At 41.8% G+C, this 19,689-nt stretch overlaps 1 protein-coding gene across 2 annotated transcripts; it reads right to left on the bottom strand.

The window, feature by feature from the left end:
• Positions 1 to 6,531: 6,531 nt before the first annotated feature.
• On the bottom strand, positions 6,532 to 18,206 carry PFDN4 (prefoldin subunit 4). 2 transcript variants are annotated; one of them, XM_003827519.5, is made up of 4 exons: positions 17,911 to 18,206; positions 11,562 to 11,669; positions 10,580 to 10,720; positions 6,532 to 6,993 (listed from the first exon to the last, which is right to left on the bottom strand). In XM_003827519.5, the coding sequence occupies exons 1-4, from the start codon at positions 17,932 to 17,934 to the stop codon at positions 6,862 to 6,864; spliced, it is 405 nt and encodes a 134-aa protein (XP_003827567.1). In that variant the 5' UTR covers positions 17,935 to 18,206; the 3' UTR covers positions 6,532 to 6,861. The 2 variants fall into 2 exon arrangements, with proteins under 2 accessions (XP_003827567.1, XP_054960532.1); XM_055104557.2 differs by lacking the exon at positions 17,911 to 18,206 and adding an exon at positions 17,119 to 17,298.
• Positions 18,207 to 19,689: the final 1,483 nt, after the last annotated feature.

Here is a 19,689-nt window from a genome sequence, read left to right as displayed (position 1 = left end):
GGGCTTCTGTTTCCTCATCTGTAAATGGACATGATGATAATACTAGTTTGTACCTCGTAATGATTAATGTATGTGAATACTTACCTAATGCCTAGCTCAGGGTACATAAGATACCTAATGCCTAGCTCAGGGTACATCTGTGGATGTTGGCTGCGTATTATCGGCCTCTTTCTAAATTATTTCCCTTGGATTTAGGTTAACTGTTTAATTGCTACAAGAATTGGCCATATGAATTTTGCTCTTGCCTTTGCTTTGAAGTCGTTAAAGTTAGCATCTGATACATTGCTCAAAGTCAATGCCTAATGAGGGAAAATTTTTTTTAAGGTTTAGACCTCTGAAAGATGTTTTGTCTCCTGAGATATTCATATATAACACCCTTTCCAATGTGGTATTACTCATCATTTTTCCTTCTCTGTCTTAGCTACATAGAGGTTCAGAGTACATTAACCTGAAAGGTGGACTCTGTGACCAACTTACTCTCCCTTTCTTTTTTCCTAATCTATTAATGCTATATTTACATTTTTATATATACACACATATACTTTTATATGTCTATATGAGAACCGATCTGAAATTCCTTTGGATAAGTAACAGAACACAAATAAAATCATCTAACAAAATAAACTTCAAAAGTACAACTTGTGCATTCATTAACCACCCATTTGCTAAGTAAGCTGCGAAACTTGGGGCAGGTTAACGTCTCTAAACCTTCCTCTACTTCTGCACAATGAGGGATGATAAGGAATCTACTTTAAAGGGCTCTTGTGAGGAAGGAATATATAAAAAAAATTCAGAAGACTGACAGCCTACAATAAGCACTCAAAGCTAATTGTTAATGTCGCCATCACTAGAGTTATTCCTAGATACCAGAATGGAGGATCAAAGAACTTAGTTACCAGAAATTTCTACATACAAACGGATGCTAATGACTGTTGCACAAACAATTTTCTATACCAAATCTGTAAGCCAACTTTTAACTTTTTGGTTGTTGCTGATTTTCTACTTTTAAAACTGGAGAGTCAGCAGGGCGCAGTGGCTCACACCTGTAATCCCAGCACTTTCGGAGGCCGAAGTGGGCAGATCACCTGAGGTCAGGAGTTTGAGACCAGCCTGGCCAACATGGCGAGACCCCATCTCTACTAAAAATACAAAAAAGTTAGCAGGACGTGGTGGCATGGGCCCGTAGTCCCAGCTATTCGGGAGGCTGAGGCAACAGAATCACTTGAACCCGGGCGGCGGAGGTTGGCACTGAGCCAACATCATACCTCTGCACTCCAGCCTGGGTGACAGAGCAAGACTCTGTCTCTGTAAGAAAAAACAAAACAAAACTGGAAAGTCACCATGATCCATTTTATGTCAAATGACAAAAAAGTAGTTGAATGCAATACAGAAATATCAATAACAATGCCACAGTAATGCACATTTTTCCTAGTTTGTGCCACAACAGAACTTTATAAAAAAAACTTGTTATTGTGAAGAATTTCATGCACATAAAATAATTCAAAATAAACATATTGACTACCAATAACTATGGACCCATGACCCAACTTAAGAAATAGAACATAAAGATTATTGAAGCCTCCTCCTGTTTTTGCCTCCCCCAACTATATCTTCCTCCTACTGTTCATCACTATTCTAAATTTTTTTCTCTACCATTTATTCCTTAAGAGTTTTTGTAACATATACACCTAATTCTGTGTTTTCCCAGTCTACCGTTTGTATAAGCACTACAGCACCCCTTTCTTTCACAGATGTGCTCCAACTATTACCTCTGTCCGTTGACTTTTCTATCGTCTTCTCTCCTGGATCCTTCCCATCTACTGTGTGTATTCACGTGTTCCCTAGTCAAAAAAAAAAAAAAAACCTTTCCATCTGCACCACAGTGGCATTAAGTGATGCTCTGCCTCTTTCCCACCACTGTTATCTTTCTTGTAAAAATACTTTTCACTTGCTGCCTCCAAGTGTCACACCACCTACTGCTTAATCTTTTATAATCTGTTTACTACCAGCAACCGGAATGCTTCTAGCTACCCTCAATCCCTAAACTGGATGGGTCAATCTCTTTGATGCTGCCCTCTTCTGTTACCCTCTCCAGCACTATAATCTGCATGAAGAATTCTCAGTTGGTGCTCCAGTCTCTTCCCCCAACACCACCCCCACGCCCTCCAATCCCAGAAACATGGAATGATTTGAACCCCACCAGCTCTTTCGCTGAGTCAGAATCACCTGGAGTGCTTGTTAAAACCCTGGGCCCTGTCTGCAGAGTTGCTATGAAGTCATCTTTGAAGGCAATGACCATTATGTTGCTCAATACCATTGCCCAGTGGGGGAATTTTTTTTCAGGGTTTAGTCCTGTGAAAAACTTGGCATTTCTAACAAGTTCCCAGGTGATGTTGGTTCCATGTTCACACCTGGAGAAACGCTGAACTAGAGAATTGTTAATGTATTTTTGATCCTCAGCACCTAATGTGTTCAGGCTTTTTCAAACCACACAATTATCACCCCCGAGAATCACTGGTGCCTGACGGGAGGGAGCTGATTCCTCAGGTGTGTGTGGAACTCAGGTGTGTGTGGGCTCAGATGTGGGAGGGGCTGAGGTATGGGGGTCTCAGGTGTGTGTGAGGTTCAGGTATATGGGAGCTCAGGTGTGGGGAGATCAGGTACATGGGGACTCAGCTCTGTGGGGAGTTCGTGTGTGGGAGGGCTTGAGTATATGGGGGCTCCAGTCTGGGGGCCTCAGGTGTATGGGGACTCAGTTATATGTAGGACTCGGGTGTGTGGGGCTCAAATGTGGGGGTCTTAGGGGTGGGGAAACTTAGGTTTCGGGGCTCAGGGTTATGGGAACTCAGCTTTGTGTGAGGCTTAGGTGTGTGGGGGGCTCAGGTGTGTGTGGGGCTCAGGTGTGAGGGCCTCAGGTCAGGGGGTCTAGGGTGTTTGGAGCTCCAGTTTGTGTGTAAGGAGTAGGGGTGGGTTAACTCTTTTGAAGGAAACAAGGGCCTTCTTAGTCATCAAATAGAGCTCCATCTTCTCGGCTCTTATTGGCTTCGCCACTCTGTACTATTTGCTGTTGATCACACTCCCTCCTCCTTTCAGCATTCTCATCGTGGCTTCTGGGATTCCACACTCTTGCGGACCTCCCATTACCGTTGCAGCTTCTGTCTCCTTTGCTGTTTCTTTTTCCTCCCACCTGCATTTTCCCCACGTCCTCTTCTTGGTGGCAAGCTACCTTAGCTGTCCAATGCATGGCACCAGGGGTCAGCAGCAGCAGCGTCACCTGGGAGCTTGTTAGAAAGGCAGCATCTCAGCCCGAGCCCACACGGAGCCAGAGTCTGCAGTGTCACAAAATCCCCAGGTGAATTTTATGTGCGTTAAATGTTAAGCCCTTCTGTAGGATGAAAAGGGTTCTCAAACATACCTCCCTAGTCCTGCATATCCTAAACTTCAACACACTTTTCCGGTTGCCAATTACATGTCTCCACGTGGCTGATGCCCTGGGAAGTCCAAGTGCTGATGCCAGGCTCGTGCCCTTCTCTCACCCTCCCCCTCCTCTGCCCTGCTTCCTGCAAACCAGACACTTCTTTCTTTCCTGCCTCTGCTTACACTACCAGCAGGCATCCAGAAATTACAAAGCAAATACAGACAGGCACCACGCAGGTAATATAAATGAGGGTAGTGGGCTAGGTGGGGACTGGGGTGAACTGGAGACAGCCTGCTTTGTCTAATGCGTGAGCAGCTGAAGACTGCCTTTTAGAAATGTGGTTTCAATGTTGCCAAACCGTGCACTTTTATGTGAGATCTCTGGATTTGATTGTGGCAACAAATTCAGGGTTTTTTTTTTTCTTTGTTAAACTATAGGAGCCAAAGAAAACCTGTTGCAAGCTGTACTGGCCTGTGCTCAAAACCAACTTCTCTTTGGGTTTCTCCTTCTAGCTTCACCTTCGTTTCTCCAATCATTGACAACATTTGTTCATTTCACCCCTTCTCTAAGTCCTGGTGTATCTTTTCTTCAGCCAACTGATTCGGCTCACCAGAAAAGGTACAATAACATCCAGTATTTCTACCTCCATCTTTCTGCAGTAAAGCCCACCTAACAACTGCCAAATTATTAAAAAGTACTGCTCCAGTCAAGTAAATTACCTTTCTATTCAAAACCCTTTAGAGACCCCCTGTCGAAACCCTATCTCAAATGGCTTTTCCAACCCCTTGCTCCCTTACTTAGGCATGCTTTTGACTAGAGCTCACAAGGCTTGGACAAGGATCACAGTAGTTGTGGAGATGGAAAGAAATGAATGGATGTGAGAGATAATGAAACATTACAGTCAGCAGCAAAGCATAGCTGCTCAGAAGACTTCTACTACCACTTCCTGTGAAAAGCCTGCACATGACGTATCATATTATGCACCTGACTTTGCAACCTGGCAGTCTCAGGGCCAGATTTGTTGTGCAATTATCTGTTGTGTAGCCTGCACTGCTTTAAAAAACAAATAGTGGCCCAGTCTAAAAAGAGTGATTGCACATGCAAATCAAGATTCCCGCTTAAAAAAAAAAAAGAAGTTAGTGACCAATCCAGATCAAAACTTCCCTCTGTCGCAACTACTGGCTGAAGCTGACATTTCTTCCTTTCCCTTCAGATGCACCGCGTGCTGTTCGCCAGTCTTCAGCTAGCCCAGGGAAGTTACTATTCACAAAAATAAGCAAAGGCTTTAGAAATGAACTTAAAATGGGAATCAAATATTTGTAATGTTCTAAAATGTCACAGGTAAGTTAAGAAAACGAAGTTAGCAACATCACACCCTTCCATCCCACTGATGTTAGATATTTGGGTTTTTGTATTAGGTTTTCTTGATAATACGCAGGACAGAATTTGAAGTCCCAGTGAATTACATAGTTCAGTCTCTTGGCCCATGTCAGGCAAGTGTTCGTTGTTAACATTTCTAAAGGGCTAAACTTTAGTCGCCCTCCTATGCTAGATCTTCCATTGGGGGATCCCCAGACCTATCCATTCCCCAACCCTCCCAGGCCCTGCAGGCGACTGACTTCTATGGACCACCTCCGGATTCTGGTTGGGTTTGGCCAATGGTGGGACACAGGTGGATTTTGGAGGGAGAATGAGGTCAGGATGTCTAGTCCCCTGGCTCTACCACTGCAGGTATGACACAGGCTGGCTGTGTTCCCCAGTGAAAAGCAACTTTCCCTGGTCAGGGAGTGAAGTGGGCAGTTGCTCTCTCCCCTGGCCTTTGAGGGTCCAAAAGGACCCTAGTGGTCACCCGGCACCATTGTTAACTTTCGTGAGAGTTTCCTCAAATTATTCTGATCTTATTTCCTGCTGCAACTTGATTGACTACCTCCCCAGCCTCAATCCTCTAACTGAACATTAACCAAATGGATGCAAGAAAAAAAATCCTTGCATTTTTTTGGTAAGAGTCATTTTCCAGAACTGGAATATCACTATTTGGGAAGATTTTTGCAGCAATTTAAAAATTTGCCTTTGGCCGGGCACAGTGGCTCGCCTGTAATCCCAGCACTTTGGGAAGCCGAGGCGGGCAGATCACAAGATCAAGAGATGGAGACCATCCTGGCCAACATGGTGAAACCATGTCTCTACTAAAAATACAATTATTTGGGAGTGGTGGCAAGTCCCTGTAATCCCAGCTACTCTGGAAGCTAAGGTGGCAGAATCGCTTGAACCCAGGAAGTGGAGGCTGCAGTGAGCCGAGATCGCACCACTGCACTCCAGCCTAGACAACAGAGTGAGATGCCATCTCAAAAAAAAAAGAAAAAAAGAAAAAACTGCCTTTATAGTATTAAGAATTTTAGAAATTATATAATCATCTATCTTTAAGCCTGAATTCATGTTTATAAACATTGAACCAAAAAATACATATGCAGTTTAGCCTTAAAAATTAAAAATATTTCCTCTAAAATTATGTATATTTAATCCTAACAATCTCATTGTTGTGTTAGGATCCTTCCATTCACATTTGGCACATCAGTGCCATCTGCTGGAAAGTTAATACATTTAGGTCTCCCAAATCCCAAAATGTTTGTCTTTTGTGGGGGAGTGGGAAGAAATGCATCCTTTATTTAAGAAATAAGCCTTACTTTTACATACATAGCTGTTTAACTTCCACATCTTTATCAATATAAACCCCAATTAATTACAAAGCACTAAAATAAAATCTAAAATTTAAAACGAAAAAACACTAAACATTTCTTTCTGCACATCTCTTGGTTTCTAAAACGTTCTTCTGTGGTTCTGCCCTGTTTGTATAAAGCTCCACATGCCTCCACATGTTTAAACATTACCCATTCTTTTACCCAAATCTCTGATATTGATAGATATGTAAAAAATGTTAAATATGTATGTTTAAATATAATATGTAACATATATTTAAATAAAATATATACATATATATTTTGAAGTCTATGACAAAGCTTTAGTTGTGAAATAAGCAAGGATGCAGGATTGTACATCTTTTTGTCGTGCTTTCCCCGTCATTAGACAGCAATTAAAATCAGACAGAAACAACATGACACAACTGTTAAATTTTCTTATGTGAAAATTGCAACAACAAATATTCTAATATAGAAACATAAAAGATTGCTTAACTGATTTTAATAACATGACATGAAGCCCCTAGACTTGATATAATCGTTATGCAAAATACATAGGTGAATACTGTCTTCTTTTAAAAATATAAAATAAATAAGCAGACATGTGAAAATAGGCAAGTTTCCATTAAATAAATGAAAATTTTAAAAAAAGAAAGTTTTGCTTTCCATGTCATTTGAAGAAGGAAAATTATCATTTTAAACAATATTCAAGTTTATTAAACAAATAAAAAAAGTATTATAAAATGTTTAACTTTCATCAGCTTCAAGGTTTATGTTGCTCCCAAATTTTGCATACAACTGAACTTTCAAATCTGCTAACACCCGCTGAATTGATTCCACTCTGGATTCTAAGGCGTCAATTTCTTCTTGCAAATTTTTCTGGAAAAAAAAAATTTTTAATTAATTCTATTCAATAGGATGATTTCTGAGCATCTGTGTCTGAAATAATATTTGGGAAGAATTTTAGGTCAAGAACCTTCTAAACTTGGACAGGCAGCTAAGTAACACTGATAATTAGATCTAAATGTCTGAATGTGGGCATTTTTAATTCATGGTCCATATCTGCTTATCACAGAATAAATCAAGTTTGTTTTCTCAGTTTCTGCTGATCTAAAAAATAGAAAAAAATTAATTTCTAAATTATTTCCTAACAAAGAACCAAATACAAAGACTTCTATAAATAGTTTATCCTGGGCCTGCTGGCTTCTAACCCAGCTTTTTCCAACAACAAAAATAACTATGAGACTACAGGAAATGATAGAAACTCACACCACCAACCACCAATAATTAAGAAGAACAACTTAAGATCCAAATCTGGCAGAAATTTTCACTAACTTTGAGGCCTCTGGAGCTAAACTTTGGAAAAGAGTGGTAAAAAGTGCCTCATTTGTAAGAAAGAGCAGCTTTGCCCAGTGAAAACTCAGATATTTTCTAAGTATTTGAGGTGACAGACATGTTAACTACCTTGATTTAATTATTCCATATTGTATTAATAAATTATAGCATCCCATTTTACACCATAAATTTATACAATTATAAATTGTCAATTTATAATTAAAAAAAGAAAATACAATTCCAAAGGACAATTCTTTCTACCTACCTATCTATAGATACTTAGCCTCTTCAATTCTAAAACCAGTTTTGTAATGTTAATGCTTCCCTCATTAATAGATTAAATAAATTTTAACATATACTCTTTGTTTAAAAAAAAAAAGAAAAAAGCCATTAAGTTCCTTCCTGGCTAGGATCAAAACAATTTTTTTTCTAAACATGACAAAAAAATATGAAATCGCACAAACCAAATACCCACTAACATTAGAAACCAAAGAATATCTAATATTGACAGTGTTGCTGTTTTAGAAATCTAGCCAATGGTTCTCAAACGGTGGCCCCGAGACCAGTGTCAGGGACAAAATCACCTGGGAACTTGTTAGAAATACACACTCTGGGGCCCTACCTCAGCCCACCTGAAAGAACGTCTTTGGGTTGGGCCCAGCAATCTGAATTTTTAACAAGCCCTGTGGTGACTGTGATTTTCACACATGCTAAGTTTGAGAATCACTGTTACAAAACAAGAAATAAAAATAAGACATATGGCTACTAGAAAGGGATAAATTCTAAATTTCTATACCGAGAAAACCTGGTTAATAAGTAAAATAAGACACTAGAAAGTTATTTTAATATTGCAAGTCCAATCATCTCTCTCTTTTCCAAAAATCTCTGAAGGCTCCTCTTTGCTCTGGGACGGGAGTGGGCAAACTATAGCCCACAGGCCCAATCTAGCCTGAAGCTTGTTTTTGTCAAGTTTTATTGGAAGACAGCCATGCAGATTCACTCATCTTGCTTTCATAGTAATTATGGCAGAGGCTGTGCAGCCCACAAAACCTAACATATTTACTTCTGGCCCTTCACAGAAAGTTTGCTGACCCCTGCTAAGACAAAGTACAATTTCTTCAACTCAACTGACTGGAGTTCTCCAAGATGTGGCCACAATTTCAGGTGCTCCCAAATCTCCAGCAAATACATCTTCTTGCAGGTCTATGTTTGCACCACCGTCATCCTATGGCCGTTCACACATGTTGCTTCTCACGACTAGAAACCCCCCCCCCCCCCACGCCGCCCCTTTCTGGCTAATAGCCACTTATTCCTCAGCTGTTATCCCATCACTTTCCCTGGGAGCCCTTCCCTGACCCTTGATGTCCAGACTAGTGTAGATTCTTCTTCCTGTGTTCTTAAAGCCACCTCTATCCTCATATCACTTTCTACTCATTATCAGTTTTGTTTACTTTTCTTTCTTTCCATCTAGACTATATGCTCCATGCAGGCAGGGGCCAGGCAGGTTTTGTTGTCCCCAATTATCCCTAGTACATGGCAGAACCTGATACAGAGTAAGCACTCCATTCATTCTAGAATTCTAGAATGAGTAAAAAAAATAAAGGTTCAGCCAGGTGTGGTGGCTCACGCCTGTAATCCCAGCACTTTGGGAGGCTGAGGCAGGTGGATCACGAGCACGAGGTCAGGAGCTCGAGACCAGTCTGCCCAACATGGTGAAACCCTGTCTCTACCAAAAGTACAAAAATTAGCTGGGCGTGGTGGTGGGTGCCTGTAATCCCAGCTACTCAGGAGGCTGAGGCAGGAGAATTGTTTGAACCCAGGAGGCAGACGTTGCAGTGAGCCGAGATTGCGCCATTGCACTCCAGCCTGGGCGACAGGGCAAGACTCCATCTCGAAAAATAAATAAATAAATAAATAAATAAATAAATAAAATAAAAGTTCAGTAGCTATCTGTGTATGGGGCAGGGGATTCACAATAGCCACAAAAACCATAAGCTATCTGGGAACACTTCCAATAAAAATATTTTTTAAATGGTTAAACAAATAAAAAGAACAAAAATCACAAAATTTGACCAAGAAGAAAAGATTTAAACATAAGGGAGACATATAAGATTTCTGCATGGAAAGACCCAGGAGTGATAGTTCTTCTGAAGACTTACTAAATGTGGGTTTCATTCATACAAAGTTTTGCTTTTTATGACATTTGAAGACAGACTATCATTTTAAGCAATCAGGTTAATTAGCAAAAGCATTAGGAAAGGTTTAATTGCCATCAGCTTCTCATAGACAAACCACGTGGCTGTCCCTCCCAAATAGTAAGAAGGCATGTGAACTGAAAATTTCATACCATGTATCAAATGTCTCAGATATTATCAGAGAACTCATATGCTGACTGACCCAGTAATTATACTTCTCTAATTATTTCCTCAAAACAATTTTCTAAATGTGAACAAAGATTTATGTAGAAGAATGCTCACAGTAACATTACTACAGCAAAATATTGGAAACAAATTAATGCTAACAATAAGACCTGTGACCCCAATTGATAACCATCAACATGATATTAAACAGTCTTCAAAAACGATGTTTTTAAAGGCCTGTGTGCCAGGCTCAGAGCAGGCTTCCAATGAGTATCTGCTGGACAAACAAACATTCAATGAAACCAGCAAAAGTGCTCCTCCTGGAACATTAATTGTCCCAACTGGGAAGCAAACTACATGGAGAGAGGCAGACAGAACATAAAAGAAATACAGGAAAATGTTCACTATGAATGGTTACCTCTGCGTAGCAGAATTACAGGGGATTTTTCTTTTCTGCTTCAATATATGCTATACCTTCTAAATACTTTTAGTTTTGAGCAAGGTTCTGGAGTCAGAAGACCACTGTCTATGTGTCACTTTGAATAAATCCCATAACCGCTCTAAGCCTCTATTCTTTGTCCCTAAATTGGGATAACAGGTCATTGTTAGGATTCAACAAAATCCTGCTGGCAAAGCATTCAGAGCATGCCTGGGACATAACAAGGCAGTAAATATTAGCTATAGCTAGCATCCACTATTTCCCTACATCTATAATTACATGTTCTTTATAGTGATATAAATTCTAATTTCAGAATTAACCTTGAACATACCTTTGCTTCTTCTAACATTTCTTGCGTTTCTTCTTGAGAATGGCTAATGAAGACATCACCAATTTGATAAGGTATCATTAAGCAGTCATCATCTGCAAGCATGATGTCATCACAAGCATCTTCTAGGTTTTGGAGTTGTTTCTATAAATGCAAAATGGCAAAGAAAATGTACTCAAAGTTCTCTGATAGAAGCTAAAGGCCAATTGTAATTTGGGGACAGCAACTCTCTGAGGGACCCTCTCACAAAGGTATTATTACCACATTAGAATAAGACCTTAATTTGTAACTTTTTAGAGGACATTTCACAAGCAAGCACTTAGAGCTACCTAAAGCTTTGTCCTCTGGACAATAAGCGCCCTGTGGTGGACAGCAGGCACATGGTCACTCAAAATTTCTTCTATTTTAACAATTTTTGACTTTGTGAATTCTGCCTTCCTACAAAAACAAAACCAAAAAAACCAACCTACATTTCTCAGCCTTGCTTGCTGATAGGGTGTAAGTAAATCATGCTGGTAACGAAAGTTCTGCCAGCATGCATAAGTGATAATAACTTCAATTCCACCAATCAAATGCATTTGAGCTGGATTTCAACTCAAGGGGGACGGCTGGACACAGGCCCCAGGTTTACTGGGGTAGGTGGCACTGGCAGCAGCAGCTTGGTGTTCCTAAGTCTGCAAGGGTGGCTTCCTCATTGGGAAGACAGCTGACTCTGGGATCAGTGGAGGCAACAGCTGTTCCACCGCCAGCCAAGTTCTCCGAGGCTTGTTCCTGGAACCTCGGTCTAGACTCAAGCTCCTCAACAACTCTGTAAGTTATCGCATATCCCTTAAAAAAAAAATGACTTTCTGCTTAACTAGAGTGGATCGCGTCATTCATCTGCAACAAACAGCCCAGAGAAATATATATTCACTTGTTAACTGAGTTCAGTTTTAGTAGCTATAGTATAAAAAAATTTTATTCTTCTAATAATTATTTTCAGTACCTTTTTTACTTCTATTTCTTCCTTCAGCTCTGTGATTCTACTTGTATTCCGTGCAAATTTGTTTATCTTTTGTTGATCTTCAAAAGTAACATTGACATCTTCTGCAGCCTGAAAGAAGTGTTTAAGTTTTTGTAAAATTTTAATGGAGAAGTTATCAGTTAGCTTTTTATATTTCTCAACAATAACTCAATAAGCCATTTGCACTCATATAGTCAAGAATCACAAGAAGTACAGAACATAACAAATGCCTTATTTTTTGCTCCACAAGCTTAAGGTTTGTTTGTAAATCTATAACCTTTTCTGGTACTCCATAAAATAATTCCTAAGCTATAAAAATATTGCAAACATAAAGAACAGTTAGTAAGTCCTTTTAAAAGGAAAGAAAAAAAGCCAACTTTTGGCACAGAGCAGAATTTCTCAAGTTGGAGCATTCTTTCATTAAGATGACCCAGGGAACAAAAAGTTACATGGTCAAATATATTGGTAAATGTCTCACAGTAGTGTTTTTTTTTTTTCTTAGAGCTAAAACTTGCACGAGCTTACTGGCTAAAGGGTCACTGTACATTTCAGTGGCTCTATTCCATTCACAGCAAAAATTATGTTTATAATGTAGGACCTGTTTAAATGTCTTAATAAGGTCTACTTTACTAAAAAATGATGAAAATTGAATGTTTAGTATTTAAAACTTAATATTTAATGTGATTAAATTTACAAATTTGCAAATAAAGAGTACTTGGATAACATAAAGTACCAATGAAATAATAAAAAAATAGCTAACACTGATTGAATTTACTACGTGCCAAAACTTCCTAAGTACTTTATTATCTCTGCTAATCCTGCAATCCATCTTATTAGGGAGGATCACCAGCACTATTTTACAGATTGAGAAACTGAGGCACACTTTATATAATGTGGCCAAAGCCACACAGCCAGTAGGTGGTGGAGCTTGATTTCAACCCAGGCAGACTGGCTTCAGAGGTCAGACAGGTCCATGAGTTCTCGGTAACTGAATGTGAACGTGCGTCTCTGTGAGTGTGCATGTGTGTGTGTGTGAGTGTGTACACAGGCTTAGGCACATCTGGAAGAGGCAGCAGGATGTCTGCTTTCATCAGATTCTCAAGGAGGTACCATATATTTTTAAAAAATAAAGCTAAAACATAAAACCAGACTCTCCTTAGGGTTTCCCTTCCATTTATAAAATGAAAACCAGAGCACCTGATTCTAGTTTAAAGAAGAAAAGATATTTGTGTGTGTATAAAAATAGTTCATACTGAAGCACTACTTTTGGCTCTTTTGCAATAGCAGTAATGAGCTCACAACATTCACACTCCATCCCTGACCTGGTCTCTCATGACCATCGACTTAAGGTATGTGAACTTTTATTTCTCAGAGGTTGAAAGGCAGTGTCAAGCAATACAGAGCTCAGTGGTCGGAATATAACACAGTCCTCCCCTTTGTTAGGCTCTCATTCCAAGAAACAATTTCACATGCATTATGCCCCACCTCAACAACCCAGAAGATAGCCTGAAAAAATCCTTTACATCACACTATGTCTAGCTTTGAGTGTTCAACCGTATGCATAATTTTGATGAATATGGAAGTTGGGGAACACTGAGCTACACTCAAGAAACCAAAGTCTATATCTTGGCACACAAGTCATTTTGCCTAAGTGAGAACTGTCAATTCCCTACGCAAATAGACAGCAGAGAATTCTGAAGAGTTCCTGTTTGCCTGAAGAGTATATGCCATTTTGTTTAAATACTGAACCCCCAACAGGCATTTATAGATGTATCTGTCTTGGTGAGGGCTCAACAGAGCCATTTACATGAACGGATCCAGTGCAGGACTGCCTGGCACATAACTAAGGCTAATACATGGTTTCTGAATTTGAATCTAAATCATGCTTGATCAGACTCAAACACATAGTTTCCAAAATGTGGTAGAGAGAATTTGGCTATCTGCTTTCTGTCTTTCCAAAGCAGGAATTTCCTGTTGTAGCCCCACCAAACCACAGGCATCAGCACACATGTGGCCCCTGGTATCCAGATCTTTACAGTGGTTTTCCCACTGGGGATAAGGGCTAAAGTTGATGTGTGAGTCAAATATACTGCATGCCGCCCAGTGGAGTGCCATTTACAGCAGACAGTAAGATGTCAGTGCCTTTGATGGCTAACAGAGGCTTCTGTTTTAGTCTCACTGTCCTAGAACATTCCTACATTTCTTGAAGCTGCATTTTGGCAAGAAGTGGGTAATTTTTTTTTTTTTTTTTTTTTTTTGTGTGTGTGTGTGTGAGACAGAGTCTCACTCTGTCGCCCAGACTGAAGTGCAGTAGCATGATCTTGGCTCACTGCAACCTCCACTTCCTGGGTTCAAGCCATTCTCCTGCCTCAGCCTCCCAAGTCGCTGAGATTACATGCACATGCCACCATCTCCGGCTAATTTTCGTATTTTTAGCAGAGAAGGGGTTTCACCATGTTGGCCAGGCTGGTCTTGAACTCCTAACCTCAGGTGATCCACCAGCCTCGGCCTCCCAAAGTGCTGGGATTACAGGCATGAGCCACCACGCCCAGCCAGAAGTGGGTAATTCTTAACTGGGGGGCGGGGGTGGTCAATGGACATTGACAGGTCGATATACCCGGAGACTGTATGCAAAATGGCATGTATAGTATGTGCATCCTTCTGGAAGGTCTTCATAGCTTTCACCAGATTCTCAAAGGGATCCACAACCCCAAAAGGTTAGGAACTCCTGCCTTCAGGGAAACCAGCTGTAGCTACTCTCAAAGTCAGAAGAACTCTAGGAAGAACTCATATCCTATAGTATCTGAGGCAGCACACAGAGTGGTGGGAAGAGTCAGGCTGCAATCCAATCCAAGCAAACAGGAACCTTGGGCAAATTACCCAATTCTTTGGAACCACCTCAGGTTTCTCATCTGTAAAATGCAGAAGCTAGTTCCTACCTTATAGGGTTGATAAAATGAACATGTAGGAGAAAGCCTGATGATGGAGTCAGTCAAATGATAGCTAAGCATTTTACATCCTGAATATTGTTTATCAAAAATCATTACAAAGAACAGATCCAGATCTAGAAAGAAATTCTGCTAGGCCAAAGAGAAATATGCCTGCTCGGGATCCAAAGTAAAAATTAAAATTCCCTGGGCTCTTTTCTTGAGAACTAATATCTTACGGGATTAGAGGAGGAAACTGAACCATACTCAGTCATGCCTCACGCCAAGTCTAGGTATTGCACGGAGTCTGCACTGACAGCTGGGTCCCTAGAAATAAATTCTGGCCAATTTCAGCCTTTTATTTTTACTTTTAAAAACATATCTACCAAGTCTGTATGATGTAAACTTTTGCTTTGTATTTGTATTCAACTTTCTTTGTTTGTTTTTTTGTTTTTGAGACAAGTCTTGCTCTATCGCCAGGCTGGAGTGCAGTGGTGTGATCTTGGCTCACTGCGACCTCTGCCTCCCGGGTTCAAGCGATTCTCGTGCCTCAGCCTCCCGAGTAGCTGGGATTATAGGCGCACGCCATCATGCCCAGCTAATTTTTGTATTCAACTTTCATCCATGCAGTAGTTTATTTAACAATTACTGTTTCCTATATGCCATGCACTGTGACAAGAGAGCCACTATCCCACTTTCATGAACACAAATGGCAAGCATACATCCTGGTGGAGGAAGAGAGCAAAAAACAAGATGAATGAGATAATGTTCAATGGTGACAAACGTGATGATGAAAATAAAACAGCTTAGGAGTAGAAAGTTTTGGGGGCCTGGGGAGTGAAGGAGGCTTCTTTAGATAAAGGTCAAAGGTAGCCTCTCTGAGGAAAGGACATTTGTATATAGGATAATGAACAGAAATTAAAGTGCAGATCTCCTTATGGTCAAGAACTGGATCTTAGAAGGCAGAACTCTAGAGAGGAGAGGACTGAATCATCTCATCTAAACACTCTCCCCAGCAAAGTCATGACCAGTTGAGAGATAGGATGTGTTACAAACGTGAAGTACTCCAGATTGTACGATTTGCTTTTAATTAAACTCAAAGGGCTATCTCTGTTTCACTCTCACTCACTGGCATACACGTATGTTTTCTCCTAGTGAGGGCAAAGGGGAAAAGTGTACATGCAAGCTGATCTATCGGGAATTGTTCCTAACACTGGAAACATCTACAGGAGAACACTGCATCTATCATGTGACTCTTAAAGCCTCCAAAGTTAAAGAAGCTCCTTTATATTTTGGCCACCACCTACCCCTCTATAAGTTCTTTTCCCATCATGGCTCAAACTCTCTTCCCCTGATTATCTGCCATCGGGCCTTCCTTGTATTAAATGCACTCAGAGTCTCTGCAGATACTCCTCTCTAGAATGCTTCGCTCCCTATCCAACTCTCCCTTCCTTTCCTTACATAATCTCACAGATCTCAACTTAAATGGCACTTTCCCAGGAAAGTCTTCTCTGATCTCAAAACAGACCTCATTTTGGCCCTCATTTCATAAGCACTTTTCCTTCACAGTTCTCATCAGAGAAACTAGTTTTCTGTCTGACTATCTGAGTAATGCCTGCTCTGCCCTGGAACATACGTTCTTTGGGGCTATGAGATTAAGGGGAGAAGAGCTTCCTCACTGGTCACCACAGTTGTCTCCACTTAAAACTGAGACTACGCCATATTACGTGCCCCCAAAAATTTACTGAATCAATGAAAGGAAAAAAAAGTTGGTAATTAGAAATTTTGCAATCAAAATCCAAGGTTCAAATCATTCTTCTGCTATTTCCTCTTCTACCATTTACTTCACCTCTCTGCACTTCAGTTTCCATACCTATAAAACGGAGTGAACCACAACTAGTATCTTCCAAGGAATTAAAGGCCATACCTAACACCAGAGGGCCCAATTTAACAAACTAGAGGTGAAGTGAATCTCACAAAGTTTCATACTTTTTTGAATCACCATGGCCCTAGACCCTACTCTGGGACACAGTAAGAATTTTTGGATGGCAGAATAGTAGGGTGAGCAACACATCCTGAGTTGGCTGGGGCTTTCCCATTTTGGGCAGTCCCTCAATTTCATATAAAAGGGGGCAATGGGTCACCCTACACCAGGCACAGATGGCATAGACTATGTGGTACTGGATAGGGGCAAAGCAAAGGAAGTTCTAATGTGGAAGTGGAATGAACGCAAATCCCTCCAGCCAAGAGATTCTCATCAAAGACCCCCTATAGCAGTTTAAAACACAGACTCCGGAGTCAGAATGCCTGTGTTTAAATGCTAGCTTTGCCTCCGTGCCTGTTTTCTCATTGTTAAATAAGGATAAAAACAGTATCTCCCGCAAAGAACATAAAATAAACAATACACGCAAAACAACTTACAGCTGTACCTAGCACACTGTAAAGCTCCCCAAATTATCAGCCGTTATTTCCTTCCCCCTCTCCAATTTTCTTTTTCTTCTATCTGACTATCTTTACACGTCTGGGAAGGCTCACGGGATTAAAAACCCCGCATGGAAGTTTAGCCGGCTTAGTGGTTACACAGGTGTGCTTTGAGAAAAACAAAAACAAACCTGAGTTTGAACTCCAGCTCTGCTTCTTACTAGCTGAGTCACTTTAGGGCCTCTAACTGCTCTGTGTCTAAGTTTCTCTACCTGCAAAGTGGGGAGGAACCCATTGCACTTGCTGAGTTGCGGGGAGGATAACAGATAAACGGCCGGCTGCTGGGCCCGGCACATCTTCCATTCTCAATAAATACTGGTTTTAGCCTGAAGGACTCAGGGGCATCAAGCGTGGAAATGGGCAGCTCCAGGTTGGACACAAGGGGCTCTGGGGCCTGATAATCTGGGGATGCAGGAACCTGCTGTCCCCGTTATGAGCTGCGTAACCTCGGGCAGGTGACTCCCCATCTCTGGGCCTCAGTTTCCTCACCCGTAACCACGCTCCCAGCAGCAGCTACCCATAACCAGTGAGGCTAATGCGATCATGCCGGTGCAACGCCCGAGTCAAGGCCAACCACACTCAACGGGACCTTCGGCTTCCCACACCTCAGGGGCGAGGCCGGGGCTGCAGGTTCCTCAGACTCCCCGGGGGCACCCTCGGCATCACGGGAGGCGGACCTGCGTCCTCCGAGGCTCCCGGCCCCAGCCCCGGCGCCCCGCCTCGGCTGGCCAGGTGCCTAGGAAAACGCTCAGGGCGCCAGGCGCGAGCAGGCCTTGCCGCGGGACCGCTCTCAGGGCCTCGGCCTCGGCCTCGGGTCCCACGCCGGGCTTCGGAGCTGCGCACCCCCAGCATCCCGCGCCCGGGCCCCAGCGGCCGAGATCCGGCGCCGCCCGAGCATCCAGAGCCCCGAGCGCCCCACTCACCGCCTTCTTCATGGTGGCCGCCATCTTGGGACTGGACTACGGCAGGCGGCGGGGAGGGCCGCAATGGCGCGCTTCGCCCCCGAGCGTTCTCTCGCTCCCGGTCGGCCTAGAACTCCCCGCAAAAATACAACACTGTCTCCACATTCCGTCCTCTTGGACTTTTGGCCAGTGAGTCCAAACGGCTGGGACGTAGGGAGGAAATGTGACCTGGAAGGACTTGGTACATGCCAATTAAAGGGACAGGCAACCCCCGTGGACCGACATAAACACGGGGGTGTGGCGAACGGCTCCGGCCGCGGGCAGCAGGGGGCGCGCCCAAGGCTCAGCGCGGCGGGGCCCAGCTGGGGCAGGATCAAAGGGCTCGGGGAATTTTTCTCCATCCGTCCCACAGACTTGCATTGAGAAAGCTAACCTACCTGTAAAACAGCTAGGAACGAATGGCCTCGGCAAATAGGGTGTGAGATTTATGTGCCATGATAATTCAGGTGGTGTAAAGGAGGTACTCCTATCTTTTAATGTAATTTTTTTTAATTTAGATTCGGGGGGTATGTGTGCAGGTTTATTACATGGATATACTGCATGGTGCTAAGGTTTGGGTTTCTAATGATCCCGTTGCCCAAGTAGTGAACATAGTACCCCACAGGTAATTTTTCAACCCCTTTCCCCTGCCTCCTTCCCCGTTTTTGGAATCCGTAGCATTTATTGTTCCCATCTTTATGTCCATGAGTACCCAGTGTTTAGCTGTCACTCATAAGTGGGAACATGAGTGGTTGGTTTTCTGTTTCTGTGTTAATTCACTTAGGATAATGATGTCCAGCTGCATCCATGTTGCTGCAAAGGACATGACTTTTGTTCTTTTTTATGGCTGCATAGTATTCCATGGTGTATATGGACCACATTTTCTTTATCCTATCCACCGCTGATGGGCATCTGGGTTGATTCCATGCCTTTGCTGTTGTGACTAGGCAATCCTATTAATTAATTTACAGCAATATTACTGAACAATTACTGTATATTCTGACACTTGTGTCTCCCAATTAGTAATTTTTTTTTTTTTTTTTTTTTGCCTTAGGACCTCTTTATACTCCTGGAAATTACTGAGGACTCCAAAGAACTTTTGTTTATGTGGGTTATTTATCGATATTTGCTGTATTAGAAATTAAAGCAGAATTTTTAAAATGTATTTATTAATTCATTTAAAATAATATAAAACTCCATTCCATGGTAATAAAAATCACACTTTAAAAATAACTATATTTTCTAAGACAAAAACAAATTGAGAAGATTGTCATCGTTTTACATTTTCACTGATCTCTTTAATATCAGGCTTAATGGAAGGTTACATTCTCATGTCTACTTCTGCATTCAGTCTCTCCAAATACACTGTTTAGTTGCCTAATTGTAGGTATGAAAAACCCCAGCCTCATACAAATCATGTAGTTGGGAAAGGGAGGCCCTCATGGATCCCTGAAAAGGTCTCAGGGACCCCCGAGGTTCAGGGCCACAGCTTGAGAACTGCCCCTGACAAGCCGCCTCCTTTCTCAAAGTCCCAATTTCCTCTTTGGTTAAATGAGGGGAATGAGACCTTATAGCACCCTGTGCCCTCCCCACCGAACCACCTAGCCCGCCACGGGCATCACCTGTTCTCCTGCCTATTCTGAGCTCTCCAGGCCCTTAGTATTGGGACTTTCCAGTGTGTAGCTCATATGTGCTCAAAAAAGTATTTGTTGAATAAAGATGTTTTTCCAGGGTTAAATCTTAGCACCGGGTCTGGCACAT

Source organism: Pan paniscus, chromosome 21 (assembly GCF_029289425.2).
Source record: "Pan paniscus chromosome 21, NHGRI_mPanPan1-v2.0_pri, whole genome shotgun sequence".
Classification (NCBI taxonomy): Eukaryota; Metazoa; Chordata; class Mammalia; order Primates; family Hominidae; genus Pan; species Pan paniscus.
The sequence above is the reverse complement of the archived record's forward strand: the minus strand, read 5'-3'. Positions and strand labels throughout refer to the sequence as shown.

Bases quoted from the DNA above. Each gene is read 5' to 3' on its own strand.
- PFDN4 (XM_055104557.2), bottom strand. From the start codon at position 17,283: ATGTGCCGGGCCCAGCAGCCGGCCGTTTATCTGTTATCCTCCCCGCAA. The intron at 10,721-11,561 runs GTACTGAAAATA...TTGCATTTATAG, and splicing joins AAGAAATAGAAGTAAAAAAG to AAACAACTCCAAAACCTAGA. The intron at 6,994-10,579 runs GTATGTTCAAGG...TTTTTTTTCCAG, and splicing joins AAATGTTAGAAGAAGCAAAG to AAAAATTTGCAAGAAGAAAT.